Source organism: Melospiza melodia, chromosome 27 (assembly GCF_035770615.1).
Source record: "Melospiza melodia melodia isolate bMelMel2 chromosome 27, bMelMel2.pri, whole genome shotgun sequence".
Lineage (NCBI taxonomy): Eukaryota > Metazoa > Chordata > Aves > Passeriformes > Passerellidae > Melospiza > Melospiza melodia.
Window position 1 is genome coordinate 6,898,031 of NC_086220.1, and position 23,964 is coordinate 6,921,994.

Here is a 23,964-nt window from a genome sequence, read left to right on the forward strand (position 1 = left end):
CACCTCTGGAGCTGTGAGTGTGTCCCTTTGCCTCCAGCCAGCCCCACTGCTGTGCTCTAGCCCTGCTGCTGCATCTGGGGTTGTCAGCACTGCCAGGTTTATTTTATTTTTATATCATAAAATTTGGGTTTATTTCTCACTTGGAAACTTGATCTACAGCTGTCAGCTAAGCCTGCACCACTCCAGTATCAGAAAGGAGGTTTAGCTGCTCAATGTGCATGAAATACACATTGGGTTCATCAGATTTTTTACTCATCATGCAGATTTTGGGTTCTGTACTCATCATACAGATTTTGGGTTCATCAGATTTTTTTTTAATACAAAATACAGATTTTGGGTTCATTAGATTTTTCACTCATCCAGTCAATGGAGTGACGTTGTCCCTGACAACATTTGATGGCACTTGAGAATTTCCTACAATAGAAAGTTTAAAAAAAAAGTTCTAAATATAAATAAAAAAAGGTCTTGGATGTGGAGACTTGCAGCAGTGACTGCTCAGCAGCTGCCAACAAGCAGCACAAATTCATCACCCTCCTGTGGGACAGCAAAGGTCTCAGGGACATCATTTACAAATAGGAAACCATTTAATGAGGTGCCAAGGAGAGCTCAGGATGAATAAAACATCCCTGTGCATGAGCACTAACACGCACAGCACAAAGGGAAAGCTGCAGGGAGGGTGAGTGTCCCCTCCTGCCTGAGTTTGGGTTGTTTTGGACCTTAGTGCTCACAGAGCTCTGTGTGAGGAATTGATGAGGATCTCTGGGTCTTGGTGCCCTGTTCTGTGCCCACGCCCCTGCCCTCCTCTGCCTCAGGGCTGCCAGGTCCATCCTGAGGCACTGAGCACTCCGGGGCTGATGCCAGCAGCTCTCAGGGACCTCCCTGCAGTGGGGGCTCCTGGCCAGCAGAGCATTGAAGGGGAACTGCCCTGGCCAAGCAGGGCACCCAGGAGGGCTCCAGGAGCCTCCCCAGGGCTCCTCACACCCTTTGGAAGAGCCTGTGCCCCGTGGCTGCCAGCTCAGAGCCCTGCCAGCTTGGGGAGCCTCCCCGGGACACTGCCAGGGTCCCAGGGGCTGCTGGGCAGCTGGGCACACAGCCCTGGCACGGCTCTGCAGGGCACCAGGGCTCTGAGCAGCACAGAACCAGGGATGAGGGTCACCCATGGCCCTCGGGGGGCTGGTGGCCACCAGCTCCTCTGTGTGGCTTGTACAGGAGCACTGGGGCTTGTACAGGAGCACTGGGGCTTGTACAGGAGCACTGGGGCTTGTACAGGAGCACTGGCCAGGGCTCCTGGGGACACCTGAGCCCCTGAGCACGATCTGCTCACCCCAGCAGGTGTGGTGGGGCTCAGGGAAGGTTCCTGAGAATGTCCCTGAGAAGGATCTGTCACCCCAGAAGCTATGGTGGGGCTCAAGGAACACCTGAGTAGGATCTGCCCACCCCAGCAGGAGTGGTGGAGCTCAGGGAAGGTTCCTGAGTTCCTGTGATGATCTGCTCACCCCAGCAGGCACAGTGGGGCCCAGACACCTTCCCTGAGCCTCTGAGCAGGATCTGCTCACCCCAGCAGCCATGGTGGGGCTCAGGTGCCAGATCTGCTCACCCCATCAGGCATGATGGGGCTCAGGGAAGGTTCCCGAGTCCCTGTGCTGATCTGCTCACCCCAGCAGCCATGGTGAGGCTCAAGGAAGGTGCCTGAGAACCCTGAGCAGGATCTGCTCCCCCCAACAGCCATGGTGGGGCTCAGGGAAGGTGCCTGAGACCCTGTGCAGGATCTGCTTACCCCAGTAGGCACAGTGGGGTTCCAGGGAACATCTGAGCAGGATCTGCTCACCCCAGCAGGCACAGTGGGGCTCAGACACCTTCCCTGAGCCCCTGTGCAGGATCTGCCCATCCCAGCAGGCATGGTGGGGCTCAGCGAAGGTCTCTGAGGCCCTGTGCAGGATCTGCTCACTCCTGTGCTGATCTGCTCACCCCAGCAGCCATGGTGGGGCTCAGGTGTTCCCTGTGCAGGATCTGCTCACCCCAGTAGGTATGGTGGGGCTCAGACACCATCCCTGAGCCCCTGTGCAGGATTTGCTCACCCCAGCAGCCATGGTGGGGCTCAGGGAAAGTGCCTGAGCACTGACATCCCCTGTCCCCTGGCCAGAGCAGGCTCTGCCTTGTGCTCACCCTGCTGGAGGAGGCACAGGGAGCTGAGAGCACTGGAGCAGAGCTCCCAGGCTGCTCAGGGGTGTTGAGGGCAGATAGCCCAGGCAGTCCCATGCTGCTCCCCTGAGCAGGAGTGTTTCCTCAGCAGTGGAAAGACAACCAAGCTCTGAGCTCTTTGCCTTCATGCCTTCCCCCCCTCCAGAGGATAATAAGCTGCTTTTAATATCTGACATGTTTATTAACAGATGCAGTTGTGACAGCTGATGACTTCATACGCCACTTACCACTGAAATGTTAGTAATAACTCGGAATTAGCTGTCATAAATTAAAAAAAAAAAAAAAAAAGACTACAAAGACAACTGGATGGTGTGTCACTCTGCAGTAATTCACTGAGACCCTGCTGGCTCTGGAAGGTCCTTTGTGGAGCTCCAGTCCGGGTTTTGCAACAGCCACACAATATTTTGGCTGGATATTGTCTGAGGAGGTGGTACCAGTGGGGTGGAATTCCCTCATGCAGGAGTTTGCACTGGATGCCTTTACAAAGCTGTACTATTACTCTGGTAATAGTAATAATAATAAGAATAGTAATAATAATAATAATAAAAAAGCCTCCTGGCTGGTGGATGGGATGGAGTCTGCGGATTGAGAGCAGCATTTATGGACGTGCAAATTGCTCTGAGGTGATCACGAACTTTCTGCTTTGCAGCGTGGGCTGAGGGAGCAGGAGGCAGCCCGAGCTGGGATCCCGCACATCGCAGGAGGGTTTTGTTCCTCTGTGCCTAACCCGGGACCCCCTCAGGAACCTGCTTCAAAAACCGAGCCACCAAAACTTCCACCCGCACCCGGCTTCTCCATGGACTCGCCATGAATCTATTTTTCGTTCTTTTTTTGACAGAAACGTGCGCGTAACTTTCTCTGGAGGAACTGAGGAATTTTGTAGTTGTTCTTGTAGCGTTTTAAAGCTGAGAACGCAGTAGAGTCTTTCCCGCAGGGATGAGGGAGTGACAAGCTGAAGGTAAGGGCTTCAAGCATGCATGTTTGTGCGGATGGAGCTTTTGCAACGCGGGGCTGCTAATGAAGAGCCCGAGAGCCGTGTCAGCATCTGCCCGCGGGCTCGCCTTGTGCAACGTGGATAATGAGCGCAGACAATGAGAGCGGAGCGGGATCACAGCACCATCTGTGGGATCCCCTTCCTCCCTCCCTCCTTCCCTCCTTCCCTCCTCTCCCTTCCCCCGAGCGGCTGCGGCTCTGTGTGTGCCCTGGCACCGTCCGGGCTGGGGACAGGGACAGAGGGACAGAGGGACAGAGGGACAGAGGGACAGAGCTGGGCTGAGCTCTGTGTGTGCCCTGGTATCCTCCGGGCTGGGGACAGAGGGACAGAGGGACAGAGGGACAGAGGGACAGAGGGACACAGGGACAGAGCTGGGCTGAGCTCTGTGTGTGCCCTGGCACCGTCCGGGCTGGGGACAGAGGGACACAGGGACACAGGGACAGAGGGACAGAGGGACAGAGCTGGGCTGAGCTCTGTGTGTGCCCTGGCACCGTCCGGGCTGGGGACAGGGACAGAGGGACAGAGGGACACAGGGACAGAGCTGGGCTGAGCTCTGTGTGTGCCCTGGTATCCTCCGGGCTGGGGACAGAGGGACACAGGGACACAGGGACAGAGCTGGGCTGAGCTCTGTGTGCGCCCTGGCACCGTCCGGGCTGGGGACACAGGGACACAGGGACAGAGGGACAGAGCTGGGCTGAGCTCTGTGTGCCCTGGTACTGTGTTAGCATCTGGGCTGGGGACAGGGACAGAGGGACAGAGGGACAGAGCTGGGCTGAGCTCTGTGTGTGCCCTGGTACCCTCCGGGCTGGGGACAGAGGGACAGCGGGACACAGGGACAGAGGGACAGAGCTGGGCTGAGCTCTGTGTGCCCTGGTACTGTGTTAGCATCTGGGTTGGGGACAGGGACACAGGAACAGAGGGACAGAGCTGGGCTGATCTCCGTGTGCCCTGGCACCGTGTTAGCATCCTGGGCTGGGGACAGAGGGACAGAGCTGGGCTGCTCTCTGTGTCCCCTAGCACTGGGGACAAGGACAGGGGGACAGAGCTGGGCTGCTCTCTGTGTCCCCTGGCACTGTATTACCATCCCAAACTGGGGACAGGGACAGAGCTGGGGTGTCGATCAGCTGCCTGGAGCTCCAGACTGGTTCTGTTCCAGCTGTGGCTCCAGCTGTGCCCTCTGCCCTCCCCCTGGTGCCAGGCACGGGGGCAATGGGAGGATGAGCAGGAATTTGCTGCTGGCTCAGCCCTAAGGCAAGGCTGCTGCCAGGCACCCATGGGGGCATGGGGTAAGTACAGCTCTGTGCAGCTGGAATGGGGGATCCGGGGGGAGATAATTAATAGTGGGTATGATGGCAGTAATTAGAGTGGTGTGAGCTGGTGCTGACGTGCAGGGAAGTGCTGCTGGATTCAGTGAGGGTCCCTGCAGCCTGGCTGGGACTCAGCTCCCCAAGGGTCAGGGTGGATTCAGCCTCGGTGCTGATGGAGCCAGGAGCTGTGAGATGTGGCCGGGGGTCACTGGATTGGAGTGTTTTACAGTCTCAGGCATGTGTGGTCCCCTGAACGGTGGGGTTTGGGTTTAATGAGGCACTTACAGTGAAAGGCATTAAAATAGGGTAATACAGGAAATAATCCAGGCAGACAAAGGGGATGACATGACTCTGGAAACATAAATTATCTTCTTCTGAGCTCCCTTGTCACTCTGATGTCTGCCAAAATCCCCCAGCTTTCATTTGACTTCCTTTTTCCAGTTTTTTGAGTCTTTCTTTCCTAGTCCATGTGTGCATGAGTGGAGCCTCCACTCTGCTGTGCAGGGGTCAGCAATACCCACACAAAAAAATCCACCACCTGAAGGTCTGTGAGCTTGGGACAGTGCTGACAGCGCTGGGGTGGCCAGGGCTGTGCTGAGATCTGCCAGGGACTGAATGCAGTGAAACCTCTGCCTGGAGGGTTCTCTATTTGGAGTGATTTTGCCTCTTTTTGGAGGATTTTCCACGCACAGTGATTTCTGTCTGAGCCCTGTTGGTGACCCCAGAGTGGGTGAACCCCTGACTCCATCCCTCACCCCGCTGTGGGGCCAGGGCTGTGCAGAATGGGTGGGAGGATGGCAGCAATGCCAGTGCTGCAACACGCCTGGAAACCACCCTGGAATAAAGGATCGAGCTGGATCAGCTCCCCCGGCCCTGCGCGGCTGCTGCGAGAGCAGCAGCACCACCCTGAGGGACGCGGCAGGGAGGAGCCGGGACCCGCTCGGGAATGCAGGGCAGGGATGCCATGAGCACGGCCAAGGCCTCTGGAAAAGCAGGGCAGTGATGCCAAAAGCTCTGGAAATGCAGGGCAGGATGCCCTGAGCACAGCCTAAAGCTCTGCAGATTCAGGGATACCCTGGACACTGCCAAAAGCTCTACAGATGCAGGGCAGTGATGCCAAAAGTTCTGGAAATGCAGGGCAGGGATGCCCTGAGCACAGTCAAAAGCTCTGCAGATGCAAGGCAGTGATGCCAAAAGCTCTGGAAATGCAGGGCAGGGATGCCCTGAGCACAGTCAAAAGCTCTGCAGATTCAAGTATACCCTGGACACTGCCAAAAGCTCTGCAGATACAGGGCAGTGATGCCAAAAGCTCTGCAGATGCAGGGATACCCTGAGCGCTGCCAAAGGGTCTGGAAAAGCAGGGCAGGGATGCCCTGAGCTCGACTAAAAGTTCTGGAAGTGCAGGGCAACGATGCTCTGAGCACAACCAAAAACTCTGCAGATGGCCTGAGCATGGCCAAAAGCTTTGGAAATGCGGGGCAGGGATGCCCTGAGCACAGCCAAGAGCTCTGGAAATACAGGGATGCCCTGGGCATGGCAAAAGCTGTGGAGATGCAGGGCAGGGATGCCCTGAGCACAGCCAAAAACTCTGCAGATGCCCTGAGCATGGCCAAGAGCTCTGCAGATTCAGGGACACCCTGGACACTGCCAAAAGCTCTGGAAATGCAGGGCAGGGATGCCCTGAGCTCAGCCAAGAGCTCTGCAGATGCAGGGATGCCCTGAGCACAGCCAAAAGCTCTGGAAATGCAGGGCAGTGATGCCAAGAACTCTGCAGATGCAGGGCAGGGATGCTCTGAGCACTGCCAAGCCCATCTGGCTGTGCCACCGTGTGCAGGCTTGCTGCTCCCACAGCTGCAGCCAGACCCCAAACACAGAGCTGTACCCAACACACACAGGTTTCCTGCTCCTTTTACTGCAGTCAGACCCCAAACACAGAGCTGTACCCAACACACACAGGTTTCCTGCTCCTTTTACTGCAGTCAGATCCCAAACACAGAGCTGTGCCTGCTGGACCCAACACAGATTTGCTGTTCCCATCCCATGACTGCAGTCAGACCCCAAACACAGAGCTGTGCCTGCTGGACCCAACACACACAAGTTTGCTCATCCTATCACTGCAATCAGACCCCAAACACAGAGCTGTGCCCGCCAGGGTGATCCCAGTGCAGCTCCAGCTGCTGCTCTGGTTCTGGGGAGGAGCAGCAGGCACAGATCCTGCAGCCTGCCTGCCTCAGGGCTCTCCTTGTGCAGAGCAGCCTGTGTGCTGGCATGAGGGCCACGGGAATCCCCCTGTAAAACATTTCCTGATGTTTTACAGGGCTGGAGCTCTCTGCTCCTGGAGGGAGGCCTGTGGCACTGGGGTTGTTTTGGAGCAGCTACTGTGGGGCAGCCCAAAGCTGCCAGATTGGGCTTTTATTTTTTTTTTTCAGTGAAGTTTATGGGTTTTTGGTATGATAGTTTTGTTCATCATCTGTTGCATACACTGAAGTATGCAAGGTATTACTACTAATATAATTACTAAAACACTTAACACACATAGACTTGCAAAGTTTTTTTAAAGTTCTATTTTTGGAACAAATCATTGGGATGGATTTTTTTGGAGCAGCTACTGTGCGGCGCTTATTGGGCTTTTATTTTTGGAGCTTGGGGAGATGCAGGGCAGGGATGCCCTGAGCAAAGCCAAAAACTCTGCAGATGCCCTGAGCATGGCCAAGAGCTCTGCAGATTCAGGAACACCCTGGACACTGCCAAAAGCTCTGGAAATGCAGGGCAGGGGCAATGCAATTGGGGCACTTATTGGGCTTTTATTTTACTGTGGGGCACTTATTGGGCTTTTATTTTACCGTGGGGCACTTATTGGGCACTTGGGCTTTTATTAATTTTTTTCAGTGAAGTTTATGGGGTTTTTTGTATGATAAAAACTTTTTTGATAGTTTTGTTCATCATCTGTCGCACACGCTGAATGATGCAAGGTATTACTACTAATATAATTATATAATTTAATCCATATAATTATAACACATATAGACTTATCTTGCAAAGTTTTTTTAGCTAATGTGTAAAGTTTTATTTTTGGAACAAATCATTGGGGTGGGCTTTTTTGGAGCACAAGCAGCAGCCCCTCCTCAGTGTCACAGCACAGGGAATGCAGTGTAGGATCTGCTGGAGGAAGTCAGACTTCAGCAATGCTGTGGATAGCTCTGCTGCCAGATCAGGCTTCTATTATTTTTATTTTTATTTTTTCAGTGAAGTTTATGGGTTGGGGATTTTGCAGGACTTGGCGCTGGGATCTGATATCAAATGAGGACCTTCTGGTTCGGAAATTGGACTTAATGCAGCCCTCTTTTATTGCTTCAAAGACTAAACAGAACAAAGTGGCTCTGCCTGTGCCTGTGCATGCGCCGCTTGCCAGAGGCACGTGAGACACCCTGTGGCAGCTGGGATGGCTGAGCCAGGCCTGGTGGGACCTTGCACTGCACAGGGACTCACAGAGCTGCTCCTGGAGCATCAGCCCTGCTGGTGGACTTTCCCTGAGGGATTCACAGAGCTGCTCCTGGAGCATCAACCCTGCTGGTGGACTTTCCCTGAGGGGGACTCACAGAGCTGCTCCTGCAGCATCAGCCCTGCTGGTGGACAAAGAGAATGAGGCCCCAAAGCTGCTCCTTCAGCCCTTCCCTGCCATGGTGGGGCTGGTGGAGCAGGCAGGGAGCTCTGCCATGGGGGCACCAGTGCAGGGAACAGGGCACAGGGCACAGGCATAGCAGGGAGAGGACTCAGGGAGCACCAGGGCACATCTCTGGGTGCTGTGGAACAGGGATAACCAGGGATAACCAGGGATAACCAGGGATAACCAGCTGCCATCTCTGGTGGTTGAGGGGCCTGTTGAAAGCTCCACAAAGGCAGGCTGGGGAGTGAGCAGCATGGAGCTGCTGCTGCCACCCACAACCTTCCAGAGCTGGGGTCTGCCCTGGGGCTAGGAGGCTTTGGGGTGGTGTGTTCTGGGGCTTGGAGGCTTTGGGGTGGTGTGTGCTGGGTGTTGAAGGCCTTGGGGTGGTGTGTCCTAGGCTGGGAGGATTTGGGGTGGTGTGTCCTGGGTGTTGGAGGTTTTGGGATGGTGTGTGCCTGGTGTTGGAGGCCTCACAGTGGTGTGTCCTGGGTGTTGGAGGCTTTGGGGTGGTGTGTCCTGGTGCTGGGAGGATTTGGGGTGGTGTGTGCTGGGTGTTGAAGGTTTTGGGGTGATGTGTGGGGCTGGGAGCCCTCAGGGTGGTGTATCCTGGGGCTGGGAGCCCTCAGGGTGGTGTGTCCTGGGTGTTGGAGGCCTCAGGGTGCTGAGTCTTGGGGATAAAGGCTTTGGGGTGGTGTCTCCTGGGCTGGGAGCCCTCAGGATGGTGTGTCCTGAGTGTTGGAGGCTTTGGGGTGATGTGTCCTGGATGTTAGAGGCCTCAGAGTGGTGTGTCCTGGGTGTTGGAGTTTTTGGGATGGTGTGTCCTGGGCCTAGGAGGCCTCAGGGTGGGGAGTCCTGTCCCCTGGTGTAGGACTGGGAGATGTGGGACCAAACAACCCCTGCAAAACCCTGACTCCTCCTGCATGAAGCCACTCTGAGCACATTCACACAGAGGAAATTCAAATTCTCCATGCAGCTCCTGCAAACCCAAATTCCCCAGCTCACAGCTGGGCTGCTGGCAGCTCCCAGGGGTTCATTCCTGCTCTAACCAGGTCTGTCCTGCCTCCAGCATCTGGTCCTTCTCTGCAAGGCTCAGTAAACCTTTGGAGAGCCTGTTTACATTTGGGATCCCTGGTAGGTTCAGCAAGAGGCAATATATCAGCAATTTAGTTATTGTGGATTAGGTCTCAAATATCCTGGGGATATAATGTTGGTCTTTCTCACCTTGTGTGGAGGAGGACTAATGGCAAATTATCTGCATGGTTTACATTTTCTGGTTTGTATTGCAGCTCCCAAGGACCAATTTATCCTGATTGAATTGCAAACAAGGCTTAGTGCCATCTCACATCCAGGGGCCAGGTCTCTCCATAAATGAACTCAGAACAATTCAGGTTACCCCAAATTCTTCCTGTAGATTGGATAATGGCATAAATCCTGCGAATGTTTAGACTGGAAATTGCTTGTAGCAACCTGAGCTTGACTGATGGCTGCAGTAACAGAAGGAACCATAACTCGTGTCCTGCAGGGAGGGTGGGGAAGGCAGCCCAGCCAGCCAGCTCCCCACAGACCCCCAGTGCTCGTGGGGGGATTGGGACACCTGTGGGTTCTGTGTGACCTGCCAAGACAGCACCTACAGTGCCCTTCAGCGCTGAGGCAGCAGCTGTGGCCAAGCCCAGGCTCCTTTTGGGCTAGAAAATGAGGAAACCAGGAGGGAGAAGTGTGTGATGGTGTTCACAGGGGTCTTATGATGAGGGAAGAGACAAGGATCTGACTCCATGTCTCAGAAGGCTGATTTATTATTTTATGATATATATTATATTCAAACTATACTAAAAGACTAGAAGAAATGATTTAATCAGAAGGCCAGCTAAGAATAGAAAAAGAAAGAATGATAACAAAGGTTTGTGGCTCAGACTCTGTCCAAGCCAGCTCACTTTGATTTGCCATTAATTACAAACATCCAACATGGGCCAATCAAAGATCCACCTGTTGCATTCCACAGCAGCAGATAACCATTGTTTACATTTTGTTCCTGAGGCCTCTCAGCTTCTCAGGAGAAAAAAAATCCTAAAGAAAGGTTTTTTCATAAAAGATGTCTGCGACAGAAGTGTGTGCTCGCTTGGTTTGTGCTGCAATCTCAAGGTTTCTGTGGCACTTCCTGCCCTGGCTGCCCTCAGCAATGGGGTCCACGAGTTTCACGCTGGCTCTTGGCACATGGGGCTGTGTTGGCTCCCTCAGCACATCCATCCCTGCTGCTGTCCCCACGCTGGGGGCTGTCCCCACGCTGGGAGTGTTGTGTAAACACGGTGGAATTAAACACGGAGTGGCTCCTTGGGGACACTCTGGGCTGTGCTGCACTGATGCCATCCCCACAAGTGGCCGTGCTGGGCATGGGGACTGTCCCACAGCACCTGTCCAAGGGACCTCACTGCCCCTGCTGCCTCCCAAGTGCAGAGGAGCTGCGGGGATCCCCTGTGCTCAGCTCCCTGAACACTGCACCAGCCCAGCTGGAGCACTTGACAGTGTTTATAAAGCAGCTTGCAGCAAACAGGCTTGGAAGTGCAGAACAAGTCGGTGTTTACACAAGTGACTAATTATTTATTTGAAAATCCTGCGGAGGAGCCGTGGGCTGTAATGACAAGCACATGGTGAGAGCTGGGCTCCTGCCCTGGCAGGGACAGAGGGACACGGGGAAAATTCAGAGCCACCAGGACAGGGGACAGGGAAATGTTCAGAGCCACCAGGGTGAGGGGACAGGGAAATTTCAGAGCCACCAGGGTGAGGGGACAGGGAAATTTCAGAGCCACCAGGACAGGGGGACAGTGAAAGGTTCAGAGCCACCAGGGTGGGGGGACAAGGAAAAGTTCAGAGCCACCAAGATGGGGGGACAGTGAAAAGTTCAGAGCCACCAAGATGGGGGGACAGTGAAAAGTTCAGAGTCATCAGGAGAGGGGGACAGGGAAAAGTTCAGAGCCACCAGGGCCAGGGGACAGGGAAAAGTTCAGAGCCACCAGGACAGGGGACAGGGAAGGGTTCAGAGCCATCAGGCTGAGGGGACAGTGAAAAGTTCAGAGCCACCACGGTAGGGGGGACAGTGGTGATGGCACAGGTGAGTGCCAAGAGTGTTTGCGCCATGGGCTGCCACAAGGCTCAGCAATACCTGGGTCACATGGTGAAAAGTTCAGAGCCACCAGGGCAGGGGACAGGGAAAAGTTCAGAGCCACCAGGACAGGGGACAGGGAAGGGTTCAGAGCCATCAGGCTGAGGGGACAGTGAAAAGTTCAGAGCCACCAGGACAGGAGAGAATGAAAAGTTCAGAGCCACCAGAGTGAGGGGACAGGGAAAGGTTCAGAGCCACCAGGATGGGGGGAAAGTGAAAAGGTCAGAGCCACAAGGACAGGGCAGAATGAAAAGTTCAGAGCCATCAGGGAAGGGGACAGGGAAAGGTTCAGAGCCACCACAGTGGGGGGACAGTGGTGATGGCACAGGTGAGTGCCAGGAGTGTTTGTGCCACCAGCTGCCACAAGGCTCAGCAATACCCAGGTCACACAATGAAAAGTTCAGAGCCACCAGGGTAGGGGGACAGGGAAAAGTTCAGAGCCACCAGGGTGGGGAGACAGTGGCCCAGGTGAGAGCCAGGAGTGTTTGTGCCACAAGGCTCAGCAATACCCAGGTGACAGCAGCCCAACGCTGCTGGGGCAGCCCCTCCCTCAGATGCTCTGCTCCAGAGGGGTTATGGCCACACCTGGAGGCCATAATCCCCCTCAGCTGGGCTGGGGCAGGGGGTGCTGTGCCAGTGGCCCTCAGCAGGTCCCCCAGGCAGGGTGGGCAGGGAGGGGACAGCCCCATGGGGACCATCCCAGGCAGGGTCCAGGCTCACTTCCAGCGCTGTCGCCAGCCGTTGTTTGGGGCATCGGTGATTGCGCAGTTATTAGAGAGGGATTAAAACAATTTTCTGTTCCGTTTGACTTCACAGAGCAGATGTTGTCGCCTCCATTCCAGCACAATGTCTGCCGTTGGCAGGGCTTTGCCAGCTGCAGAGAGGAGTGGGGCTGGCTTGGCAGTGCCAGAGCTCTTGGTGCAGCGTGGAACTTGTCCTTCCTTCATACCAGGCATAGGGAAAAACACTTGGAAAGTACAGGGGAAATGTCAGGAGCCAGCTGAGCAAGGCTTTGGGCACTCTCAGGAAAGGATGTGGAGTCTTGGCTGGCAGCTGGGCTTTCCTTCTCTCTCCTGAATTTCACTCAGAGCTGTTGGTTTGGTGCCAGCCTGTGCTGCTGGTGCTGCCATCCCATCACTCTGTGCTGCCAGCACACTGGGCCACTCTGTGCCATGGCTTGGGGAGGGCAGTGTGGCACTCACACCTGGGCTCAGTGCCCTGCACTGGGTTCTATGCCCCACGTTGGGTTCTCTGCCCTATGCTGGGCTTGCTGCCCCATGATGGCTTCTCTGCCCCACGTTGGATTCTCTGCTCCATGCCAGGCTCTCTGCCCCATGTTGGGCTCTCTGCCCCACACCAGGCTCTCTGCCCCATGTTGGGCTCTCTGCCCCACACCAGGCTCTCTCTTTGCCCCACACCAGGCTGTCCCTGCCCCACACCAGGCTGTCCCTGCCCCACGCCAGTCTCTCTGCCCCACACCAAGCTGTCCCTGCCCCACACCAGGCTCTCTCTGCCCCACGCCAGTCTCTCTGCCCTGTGCCAGTCTCTCTGCCCCACACCAGGCTGTCCCTGCCCCACGCCAGTCTCTCTGCCCCACGCCAGTCTCTCTGCCCCACACCAAGCTGTCCCTGCCCCACACCAGGCTCTCTTTGCCCCACACCAGTCTCTCTGGCCTGTGCCAGTCTCTCTGCCCCACAGCAGGCTGTCTGTGCCAGTGAGCCCAGGGCAGAGCAGCTGCTGCTCCCAGCCCTGCGCAGGCAGCGCTGACCCTGCCCTGCGCCTCGGGGGATGAACGGGAGACGGGAGGTTTGGAAATTCCCTGCGAGCAGAAAGGCAGCAGTTGTGGGCAGAGGATCCCACCCCGTCCCCAGACACACCAGGCTGGCTGGGGACTGCAGGCTGGCTTGACTACCAGCCCCAGAGGTGCCCCCTTGATGGGAAACATCTTGTGTGCCTGGCACCCACTGCAGCCATCTGCCTCTCGGGGAGGGCAGCCCAGGGCTCTGGCTCTGTTTTAAACAAGTTCCAGCCATAACTACTGTTTGCAGCATTGGCAGATGGCAAAGATGCACTGAGCTTTCAAACTGGTTACTAGTCTCAAGATATGTCAGGGAAGAGATAGGTTGGATATTAGGACTAAGTTTTTCACTGGAAGGATAATAAAGCACTGGGATGCTCTTCCCAGGGAGAATCATCATCTCTGGATGTGTTTAAAAAAGGACTGGACATGGCACTGGGTGCTATAGTCTGGTTGAGGTGTTAGGGCATAGGTTGGACTCAGTCATCTTAGAGGTCTCTTCCAACCCCATTATTCTGTGATACTGTGACTCTGTGATTCTGTGATTCAGAGGTTCTGGGATTCAGTGATTCTGGAATTCAGTGATTCTGTGATTCTGGGATTCTGGGATTCTGGGATTCTGGGATTCTGGGATTCTGATTCAGTGATTCAGTGAACCTGGGATTCAGTGATTCTGGGATTCAGTGATCCTGTGATTCTGGGATTCTGGGATTCTGATTCAGTGATCCTGGGATTCAGTGATTCAGTGATTCTGTGACTCTGTGATTCCGTGATTCAGTGATCCTGGGATTCTGGGATTCAGTGATCCTGTGATTCTGGGATTCTGTGATTCTGCGATTCTGGGATTCTGTGACTCTGTGATTCAGTGATTCTGGGATTCTGGGATTCTGGGATTCTGTGACTGTGATTCAGTGATTCTGGGATTCTGGGATTCTGTATCAGGGACTCATGGATGAGGCTGGAGCACACTTCTCCCCACACCACTCCCTGCCAGCACTCCCAGTGCACCCCACACCCTTGTGCTCACCCCCAGCCGTTGTGGGAGTGCTGCTGTCTGTCAAATTAACCCATTTCTCCTCTTCTTTTGCAGTTCTTGCCAGCACCCCTGGACACTGTGAGCCCCTAACACCCACAGCTGAGCCCTGGACAGCGCTGGGGCCGAGCTCCTGCCCTGCTGACAGGGATGAAGGCAGAGCCATGTTCCCTGCTACCTGAGCTGCCTGCTGCTGCTGCAGCTCGTGGATATGGTGCCAGCCCTGGCTCTGTGCACAGACTCTCAGCTCTGAGGATTTAGGGGCAGCAGAGCCCCCAGCTGTGGAGCACGCTCCCCCAGCTACCCCAGCACGGAGGGGCTGCAGCTCTGGAGAGTTACTATGCAGCTTGGACTGCTTGTGGTGGTGGTTTTTCTGAGCTCCATGGATCCAACAGGCAGCAGCAAGGTGGTGAAGGGCAAGAGGCAAAGACGAAGTATGTATGAAATGCTTTTCTTCTCTACTTCTTCTCATGGTGTGAGTGTGTTTACAGCACACAGGGCTGGGCAGGGCCTGTGGTGCCCCAAGAGCCTGCAGAGATCCCCAAATCCCTCTCACCATGTGCCCTGACCTGTCCCCTGATGTAAGAGCTGAAATGAGAGATGTAGGACTCCAGGCTGCTCTCCAAAATGCAATTTATTGTATTCAAGAGGTTACAGCAGTCCAGGGTTGTGGGTGACAGAGCCTGTGCCCACAGCTGTCAGCTCCAGCTGCAGGCAGGCCTGGTGACCCTTTGGTTTTGGTTACAGTGCATTCTATAATTTTCTTTAGTTTACAATGCATTATACACTTTTCTCTTGGTCACAATCCTATACTTTTCTTTGCTGAGCATCTCAATACAGCAGAACCAATCTATACCTTAACTTTTATCTATAGCCTATCATAACTACTGTAATTACCATATTCATGTTACTGTTCTCCAATCACTAAAGTCAGTACATTACAGTTTAAGCTAGAAGTTGGTTTTCAGTTTTCTTGCAGTAGAAAATTCTGAGACCATTTTTCTACTTGCAACATTGGCAATTTTTTCTGCCTGTGCTTTCTGCTTGGTAAAAACATCATCTTGTTTGGGGTGGATTTATCCTTTGCTCTAAGCCATAAAACCCCTTCTAACTAACACACCCTTTGCCTCCTTGGTTATCCAGTAAGACTGGCTCAGCAATTCTTTTCTTCTATATCAAAACTTGCTTCCATCTCTATTCCTTCTTCAGATTCTACATTTAAAAATCTTTTTGCCAAGCACACATATCTGTGAGACTTTCTTGTCAAACTTTCATCCTTCCCAACATCCCTGAGGCCATGGGGGGGTCGGTTCTGCCTCCAGCCCAGAGGGTCCCTGGAGGGGCTCGTGCAGGGCAGAATTGGCACCAGAGCAGCCAACTGCCCTCCTTTATGTAAGCTCATGCTAGAGCTGTTTTACATTAAAACTGGTTTAAATTAAATTATAGAAAATTGATTTTATATTAAAACTGGGACTGCCGAGCCCTGGGAGAACAAGGAAAACCTGACATCATGGCTAATTCTATAAAGGGCAATTCCCAGAGGGAGCCCAGTTTATACCTTTGCCATGGAGACAGAGCTTGGCACCGGAGCCCAGCGCTGCAGGAGGGATGGGGCTGATCCCTGGGGGTCCCAATCCAGACCAGGGGACCCTCCTGGCAGCTGGGGGCTGAGGACCTCCCTGCCTTTGGTGGCTTTTCCCAAGGCTGATCAGCCACAGGCCTGGAAAATGGGCTGGGACAGGCAGTGGGGGCTGCCAGGTCATGGCAGGGAGACAGAGCAGTTCTTGGGTCAGGACAGAGGGACAGGGCAGCTCTTGGGTCATGGTGAGGGGACAGAGCAGCTCTTGGGTCATGGAAGGGGGACAGAGCAGCTCTTGGGTCAGGACAGAGGGACAGGGCAGCTCTTGGGTCATGGTGAGGGGACAGAGCAGCTCTTCGGTCATGGCAGTGGGACAGAGCAGCTCTTGGGTCATGGTGAGGGGACAGAGCAGTTCTTGGACCATGGCAGGGGGACAGGGCAGCTCTTGGGTCATGGCAGGGGGACAGAGCAGCTCTTGGGTCATGGTGAGGGGACAGAGCAGTTCTTGGACCATGGCAGGGGGACAGGGCAGCTCTTGGGTCATGGCAGGGGGACAGAGCAGCTCTCTCACCTCTAGTCCTGGCACTTGAGCACTGTGCTGCTCTGTGCTTGCTTTTGAAGTGTAGTAAACATGGTATTTAAAAGAATACATCTTTTAAATACACAGCTTTTCTATAAACAAGGACATGGCTTGCATAATAAACTAATAAAAATAACCTGCATTCTAGTCTGCAAAGAATGCGATTGGTTTCAAAACAAGCAGCATTTTATATGATAATTGAAAGCAGAAAACTCTCAAGACATGGGATTGAGTATTTTTCTTGGACTGAATGTAGGAGCTGAGAACACATCTCTATTTTGGGGGCAGTGACACCTCCTGACTGCCAGAGAGAATTTAACGTAGGCAGGGTCAGGGTGAGATCCAGCCCGGGATGGAATTAATGGAACAGTTTTGCTCCAGAGCCATGAACTCTGCTCCTGGGCATGGAGGCACTGCAGGGCAGGCAGCAGGAGGGGCTGGACCCCTTGGGCCATGCCCATGTTAGTGTGTGCCCCAATGGGCCCCAGGGATGGGAGGCAGAGGGCTGGGGTGGACAGTGCTGGGTCCTTGGGTGGCTGTTTCAGGGCTGGGGTGGACAGTGCTGGGTCCTGGGCACAGCTGGGGCTGTTTCAGGGCTGGGGTGGGCAGTGCTGGGTACTGGGCAGAGCTGGTGGGTATTTCAGGGCTGGGGTGGGCAGTGCTGGGTACTGGGCAGAGTTCGTGGGTTTTTCAGGGCTGGGGTGGCTCCCTGGGCACAGCTGGGGCTGTTTCAGAGCTGGGATGGGCAGTGCTGGGTCCCTGGGCACAACTGTGGATGTTTCAGGGTAGTGCTGGGTCTCTAAGCACAACTGTGGGTGTTTCAGGGTAGTGCTGGGTCTCTGGGCACAGCTCTGGCTGTTCCAGGGCTGGAATGGACAGTGCCAGGCCCTAGGCACCACTGGTGGCTGTTTCAGGGTCCTGCTCCTCAGCACAGCCATGTTGTGACTCTTGTGCCTGTCCTTAGCACATCTCTGACTCTGTGGCATCCCTCACCAGTGCACCAGTGCTGCAGGACCCTTGCTGTGCCCCCATTCCTGCCCTCCCTGCCACCGGTGCCAGTGGTTTGTGGGCACAGTTGGTGCTGCAGAGCCCAGCACTAACCAGGGCCCCTCTGCTGCTCTTGCAGTCAGCACGGAGCTGAGCCAGGGCTGTGCCAGGGGCTGTGACCTGTGCTCCGAGTTCAACGGGTGCCTGAGGTGCTCCCCCAAACTCTTCATCCTCCTGGAGCGCAACGACATCCGGCAGATCGGGATTTGCCTGCCCTCCTGTCCCCTGGGCTACTTCGGCCTTCGCAACACGGACATGAACAAGTGCATCAGTGAGTGTGGGGCTGGGGGAGGCTGTGGGCAGGGCAGGGGCTGCTGTGGTATTGGAATAATTACCAATATTGCTGGACAGGACGTTCCTGAGCTTGTCTGGCCTTGCTGCTGAACCAAACAGTGGCACTATTTGGTTCAGAGGCCTGTGGGCCTGTGTGGTGTTTCACCCCACAGACACTTTTGGCCGGCTGGGTGTGTGGTGTTTCACCCCACAGACACTTTGGGCTGGCTGGGTGTGTGGTGTTTCACCCCACAGACACCTTGGGCTGGTTGGGTGTGTGGTGTTTCACCCCACAGACACTTTGGGCTGGCTGGGTGTGTGGTGTTTCACCCCACAGACACTTTGGGCTGGCTGGGTGTGTGGTGTTTCATCCCACAGACACTTTGGGCTGGCTGGGTGCTGCAGCTGGGCCCGTGGGGACAAGTCCAGGCCTGCAGGAGCTCTGGTGGTGCTGGGATGGAGCTTCCCCCCATAACAGGGGCTGCTCCTCAGGTTTCCCTCTGGCAGAGAAGCTTTAAGGCGCTGGTGAAGGAAAGGAGTCAGTTCTGATGGAGGGTTTGGATGCAGAGCTTTATTCTGGCCCACAGGCCTCTGAATGCAGCACCAGCTCCAGCAGAACTCCCTGAGCCCGTGGTTGCTGCTCCTTTGAACCCGGGGAGAGGGGCAGGGAAGGGACAGGGAGCCACCATGCAGGGACAGGAGGGGAGGGACAAAGGGACAAAGGACACCTGGATGGCCCAATGTCCCCCCAGGGGTAGAGGGCATCCTTTGGATCTGCCAATCACTCGATGCCTTCTGGAATGCCAGGACTGACAGACAGTGCTGGGAGGGGAAAGGAGAGGGAACTGACACACCTGGGAGGGAATTATCAGGGGAGGGACCCGAGGTTCTGGGGTAAACCCTGAAATCACAGCACAACACTGTGGCTCTGGGGAAGGGGTGGGGCAGGGCTGAGCATGACAGCCTGAGAACAGCCCAGCTCAGCACTGCACAGGCTGTGGATGTGGGATCTTGCAGGACCTCTGGGCAGTTTTGTTACGTGGGTTGCCAGACTGGCAGCCTTTGTGAGGAGGGAGATCCTTTCAGGCACTCAGTGCCTCTTTTCCTGCCCTACTGCTCACCAGACTCAGGCAGCTCTGAGTGAAATCCCTGACTTGAGTCCTGTAGCCAGAGCATCAGAAAGAGCTGGACATGAGACCTGGGATCAGTGCCCTGACAGGTCCATGCACAGCACCCTCACAGCCAGCTTTCCATGCAGCTCCCTTTCCATGCAGCCTGTCCTGCAGCTGCAGCTGGAGCCAGGGCTGTGTCCTTTGCACCCTCCCCTTTGGCTGACCATGCTCAGCTGAACCCCAGCCCAAAACCTTCCCACCCTGCCTGATCCTGGCCTGGCAGTGGCTGTGAGAGCTGCAGCACAGGGCTGTCCTGCACAGGGAATGGGGCAAAGAAAACTCACTCCTGAGTGGCACAGGATGTTCAGAGCCCTGGCTGCTGTGAGCCCCCTGGCTTGGCAGTGTGGAGCTTCTTGACCCTTCTGCTCACATCAAACTACATGATGGCTTTGGTGATTTTTTTTTATTATTATTATATTTTTCCTCCTCCAGAATGCAAAATTGAGAACTGTGAGTCGTGTTTCAGTCGAAACTTTTGCACAAAATGTAAGGAAGGTTTGTATTTGCACAAAGGGAGATGTTACGTGACGTGCCCCGAAGGCTACGCTGCTGCCAACGGCACCATGGAGTGCAGCAGTCCTGGTAAGCAGCCAGGGGTGCTCAGGGGATTTAGGAACCTGCTGGGGAAACACAGACTCAAAGGGGTGCTCAGGGACTTAGGAACCTGCTGGGGAAACACAGACTCCCTTGCAGCCTAAGATGGGGGAGAGGTGGGCTCCGGGATGGCCTGGAGCAGGAGTTACAGCTGGGCTCTCTCGTTCTCTGCAGCACAATGTGAAATGAGTGAGTGGGGTCCGTGGGGCCCCTGCTCCAAGAAAAGGAAGCTCTGTGGCTTCAAGAAGGGCAATGAGGACCGGACCCGGCGGATCCTGCAGGCGCCCTCTGGGGACGTGTCCCTGTGCCCGGCCACCACGGAGGTGCGGCGCTGCACGGTGCAGAAGAGCCAGTGCCCCGAAGGTGAGCAGAGCTGGGGGGCTCCCATCCCTGCCCTCACCCCAGGGAGCTCAGGGACAGGCAGTCAGCCAATTGAACAGTGTCACAATGTGCTGTGCAGCTCCTGGCTCCCCTGAAGGGCAGGGGATGGGGATGGGATGGCACCTGGAGGAGCTGCAGGTGGAGGGGGCTCAGCTCCCAGCTTGGCACAGCTTGTTGTGTGCCACAGGTTTCACCTATTTTACAGAATTCACAGAATGGCAAGGATGGAAGAGACCTTCAAGATCCAGTCCAACCCATGCCAAAACCCCCCCCCATTTTAGTTTCTTCCCTGGCCAGAGAGCAGCCAGGGGTGCATGCCTGTGTGCTGTCGTGATAGGAGTTGCCTTCTCTACCAGAACTGATCTGTTTTTGCCAGGAATTAGAGTCTTCAGGATGAATGGTGGTTTGGTTATCTTGCTACAGAATGGACAAGGATTGCAGCTGTGCTGAGTGTTCTGAGGGGAAAGGGCTCTGAGCAGGGATTAAATGCACAGGAATTAACCAGGGGGACAGGGTGAAGGGGACAGCACCGATCTGTTCCCCCCACTCCACCTCACGCTGCCCCTTTGCTTTACTGCAGGGAAAAGGAAGAAAAAGGAAGAGCAAGGAAAGCAAGATAATGGGAACAGAAATAGGAAAGACACCAAAGACACAAAGTCTGGCACCAAGAAGAGGAAGAACAAACAGAGAGGGGCCACAGTGCCCGCGACGGCCGCCAGCCCTGCCCAGTAGCTGGCAGCGTGTCATGGATGGCAAGACTCCATTGCTGCTATGTATATGAAAGCTTTATTGAACAGAGCACTGCTACACCATGTAACGTGTCCAGAGACAGACATATACTCCAGACTGACCCACGGACTGACAGAGGCCACACACACACCCTGAAGGAGGCTGCACACACACACCCTGCCCAGGGCAGTGGGAGAATGCTGCTGAGGAGTGGGAGCAAAGCCACAGCGTCCCCAGGGCTCTGTGGGGACACTGCAGGGAGGAGAGGTGGAGCATGAGCCACTGAAGGACCCAGACACGGGATTGATTTCATAATCAAGGCCTCAAATGGAGCCCAAGCACACAGCCCCACTCAGCCAGGGGATGAGACTGAACCCCCCAGACACACACAGCAGGGGCCTCTTTCTCTTCCCTCACCCCTTATTTCGTGTTTTAAGCTGTATGACTTTATCATTGCAAATACATGTTTGTGGTAAGAGGTCAGTGGCATCTGCCCTGAATCTGCTTCAAAGAATTATTTCAAATTAAAAAAAAAAAACAAAACCCAAAATCAAAATGACAACCAGCTTCCTGAGTGTGTGGTTCATACCTTGGCCCCTATGGAGGCTGGTGTCCCACAGGACAGAGACTCACTTGTGGAAGGGAAACTCACCAAAGCTTTAAGAAAATCCCAGGAAATGCTGCCAGCACAAATCAGCCATCCTGCAAGAGGGACCTGAGCCCCGAGGAGCTCCCCACTGAAGGATCCACTTAACACACAGCAGACTGAGAAAATGAGAGGTTCCAACAAACCACAGGTTGCTGAAACATTTTTTTTTGAATGCATACAGACTGTGACTGGGGTCTGCTCCAGCACCCATGGGCAGTGGATCCATACATGTGCATTTTTTTACCTCCTTTTTATCTGCACTGCAGCTTTCCATTACACATTCTGCACTTGTTCCATACACACACAATTCCTGTAGAAATCAATGGAAGTCCTATGTGCAGAAAAGCACACTGGGACTCTGCTCAGCCAGTCCCAGCTGTGGGACAATCCGGGGCTGGGGATAGCTGGTGCCACCCCAGTGTGTGGCAGGAGGGAGGCAGGAGGGAGGGGAAGGCACAGCTCAGGTCCTGCAGGAGAGAAAAAAAAAAAAATTGAATTGGGTAGAAACTACCTGTGTGCTGGAATTCCCTGGATTCTCCTGCTCTGCCAGAGCTGCCAGCTGAGCAGAGGAACTGGGACAAGGACTGGTGAGCCCTGCGTGGCTTTGCTGCCTGCTCTGCTCAGGGCAGGGTCACAGAGGGGCTCCTCTTCACTGCCCTGGGGTTTTAAAATGTGATTTCTCTGTGTATAAATACATAGAGACACATTTCATTTCTCTAGAGTTCAGCAGAAGCTCTCTGCTCCCAAGGATGTGCCATGGCTCTCAGGGTGGATCAGGGACATGCTGCTGGAGCTCCACTCCCCTGGTAGGGCAAGGGCTAGGGGAAACTCACCCAGACTAACCCTGGTGAATCCAATCTTGGCCCTGCTGCTTCCATAGCACCAGAGGGGCAGGGGAAACTCACCCAGACTAACCCTGGTGAATCCAATCTTGGCCCTACTGCTTCCATAGCACCAGAGGGGCAGGGGAAACTCACCCAGACTAACCCTGGTGAATCCAATCTTGGCCCTGCTGCTTCCATAGCACCAGAGGGGCAGGGGAAACTCACCCAGACTAACCCTGGTGAATCCAATCTTGGCCCTACTGCTTCCATAGCACCAGAGGGGCAGGGGAAACTCACCCAGACTAACCCTGGTGAATCCAATCTTGGCTGTACTGCTTCCATCCCATCTCTGCTCTGTGGTTTGGAGCCAACAGGTGTGCAGGAGAGAGCTCCTGTCCCTCTGAGGGTCACCTGCCCACACCCCCAGCCCTGGTTCTCTCCTGGTGCTCACTGAGGACTCAGCTCTGGCCAGAACACCCCAATTCCCTCCAGCCAGGCACCCCAGGGCTGGCTTGGCTCGGGGCAGGACATGGAGGCTGCACATTGTTTGGGCTCCAGAGCTGTACCAAGCTCTCCCTGACTGCTCTGCTGGCAGAAAAACCTTTCAGCCTCTCGTCCACTTTGTGTTTAAGTAAACAAGAAGCTGTTCCATCTTTGAAAGGGGATTCCATTTCAGCACAATGATAAACGACCAGCATACCAAGCAGGGGGGAGAAAGAGGTTCTTAAAAGTCATCCTTTAAGTTGTTTATGGATCATGTTCATATGATTTCTGAAAGCTTCCCAGCTCAATGATCCAACCTTGCTCTATTTTCTAGCCTGTGAGAGAAGTATTTTTGCTTGTCAGCAGAACCATTTTCCCTTCCAGTTTTAGCAGCACCCACTGGTGAAGCTCAGCTCCCTCCTGGAGCCACGTCCCCAGCGAGCTCTCAGTGAGGATTAAGGAAAAGAAAATGCATTAGGAAAGTTTCCTACTTGAGGCTCTGGTAATGACCTGATTCCCTACAGTAACTCCTGGCACTATTAGCACAACTATTTCAAAACTAAACTGCATGTAATAAATCAACAGAACCTATTTTAGAGAACTCTAGGGATTATTAGAAAATCTGACAAACTTCTTTCTGTTGTAGCCTTTCCCCTACTTTCTTCCTTTTTTCAGAGCAAAATGGGAAGAAAAAGGGACAAAGGCAACAGGAAGTTTAAGATGAATATTAAGAATATCCAAGATTTTTCAGTAGGGGTGATTTTAAAATGAAATTGTTTTAGAACAATTAGGAGAAAAAATATTAAAAAATAAATCCAATTTATTTTCTTTTTTTTTTTTTTTTTTTTGAGTCAGCTCAAGAATTGTGCTTATTCCCACTTCCAGAGAGCTGGTTCAGTTATGAATTTAGGAACATTTTGCCTTTGACCAGCATGAACTGCACAGCATGAGCTCCCCAGTCCAAGCTGAGATGTCCTTAGCTGGGTGATGTCACCTCAACTCACACACATGTGAACGCTCTCTTTCCATGCACTAAATGACCCTGTTGTGGTGTTGTCTCCTTGGCATCACTGTAAAATACATGTCTTTAAACAAATAAATCAATAAATGGGTTTGCTGAACCAGCTTCATTTGTTTATTCACCAAAACTGGAGTCAAACCCAACTGATCAAAAATGTCCACAGATACAGGAGCCTCTCCTGAGAGCCAAAGGACCACATGGATCATGGATCATGGATGGGAATGTCACTGCTCCAGCTCCTGCACCTATTCCCACTCTGCTTTGACCAACTTGGTGCTGGACTGGAGCAGCAGCTCCTGGATGCACAGACAGACAGACAGACATGGTTTGTCAGGAGCTCCACTGCACAGGGAACAACTTCATTTTCCCTGGTGTTAATTGCTGGACAGAATTCCATTAACTCAGAATCTGCAGGATGGTTTCCAGTCTGTCTCCTCAGATTTTGAGCAATGCATCCCATGCCATGGGGGGAAA

General features: G+C 54.1%; 1 protein-coding gene across 3 annotated transcripts; it reads left to right on the forward strand.

The window, feature by feature from the left end:
* Nucleotides 1-2,554: 2,554 nt before the first annotated feature.
* RSPO1 (R-spondin 1) lies at nucleotides 2,555-23,590 on the forward strand. 3 transcript variants are annotated; one of them, XM_063177492.1, is made up of 7 exons: nucleotides 2,555-2,825; nucleotides 3,041-3,160; nucleotides 14,216-14,592; nucleotides 17,444-17,635; nucleotides 19,242-19,391; nucleotides 19,578-19,766; nucleotides 20,365-23,590. In XM_063177492.1, the coding sequence occupies exons 3-7, from the start codon at nucleotides 14,499-14,501 to the stop codon at nucleotides 20,514-20,516; spliced, it is 777 nt and encodes a 258-aa protein (XP_063033562.1). In that variant the 5' UTR covers nucleotides 2,555-2,825; nucleotides 3,041-3,160; nucleotides 14,216-14,498; the 3' UTR covers nucleotides 20,517-23,590. The 3 variants fall into 3 exon arrangements, with proteins under 3 accessions (XP_063033562.1, XP_063033561.1, XP_063033563.1); XM_063177491.1 differs by having other exon boundaries at nucleotides 2,555-3,160; XM_063177493.1 differs by lacking the exons at nucleotides 2,555-2,825; nucleotides 3,041-3,160 and adding an exon at nucleotides 4,406-4,482.
* Nucleotides 23,591-23,964: the final 374 nt, after the last annotated feature.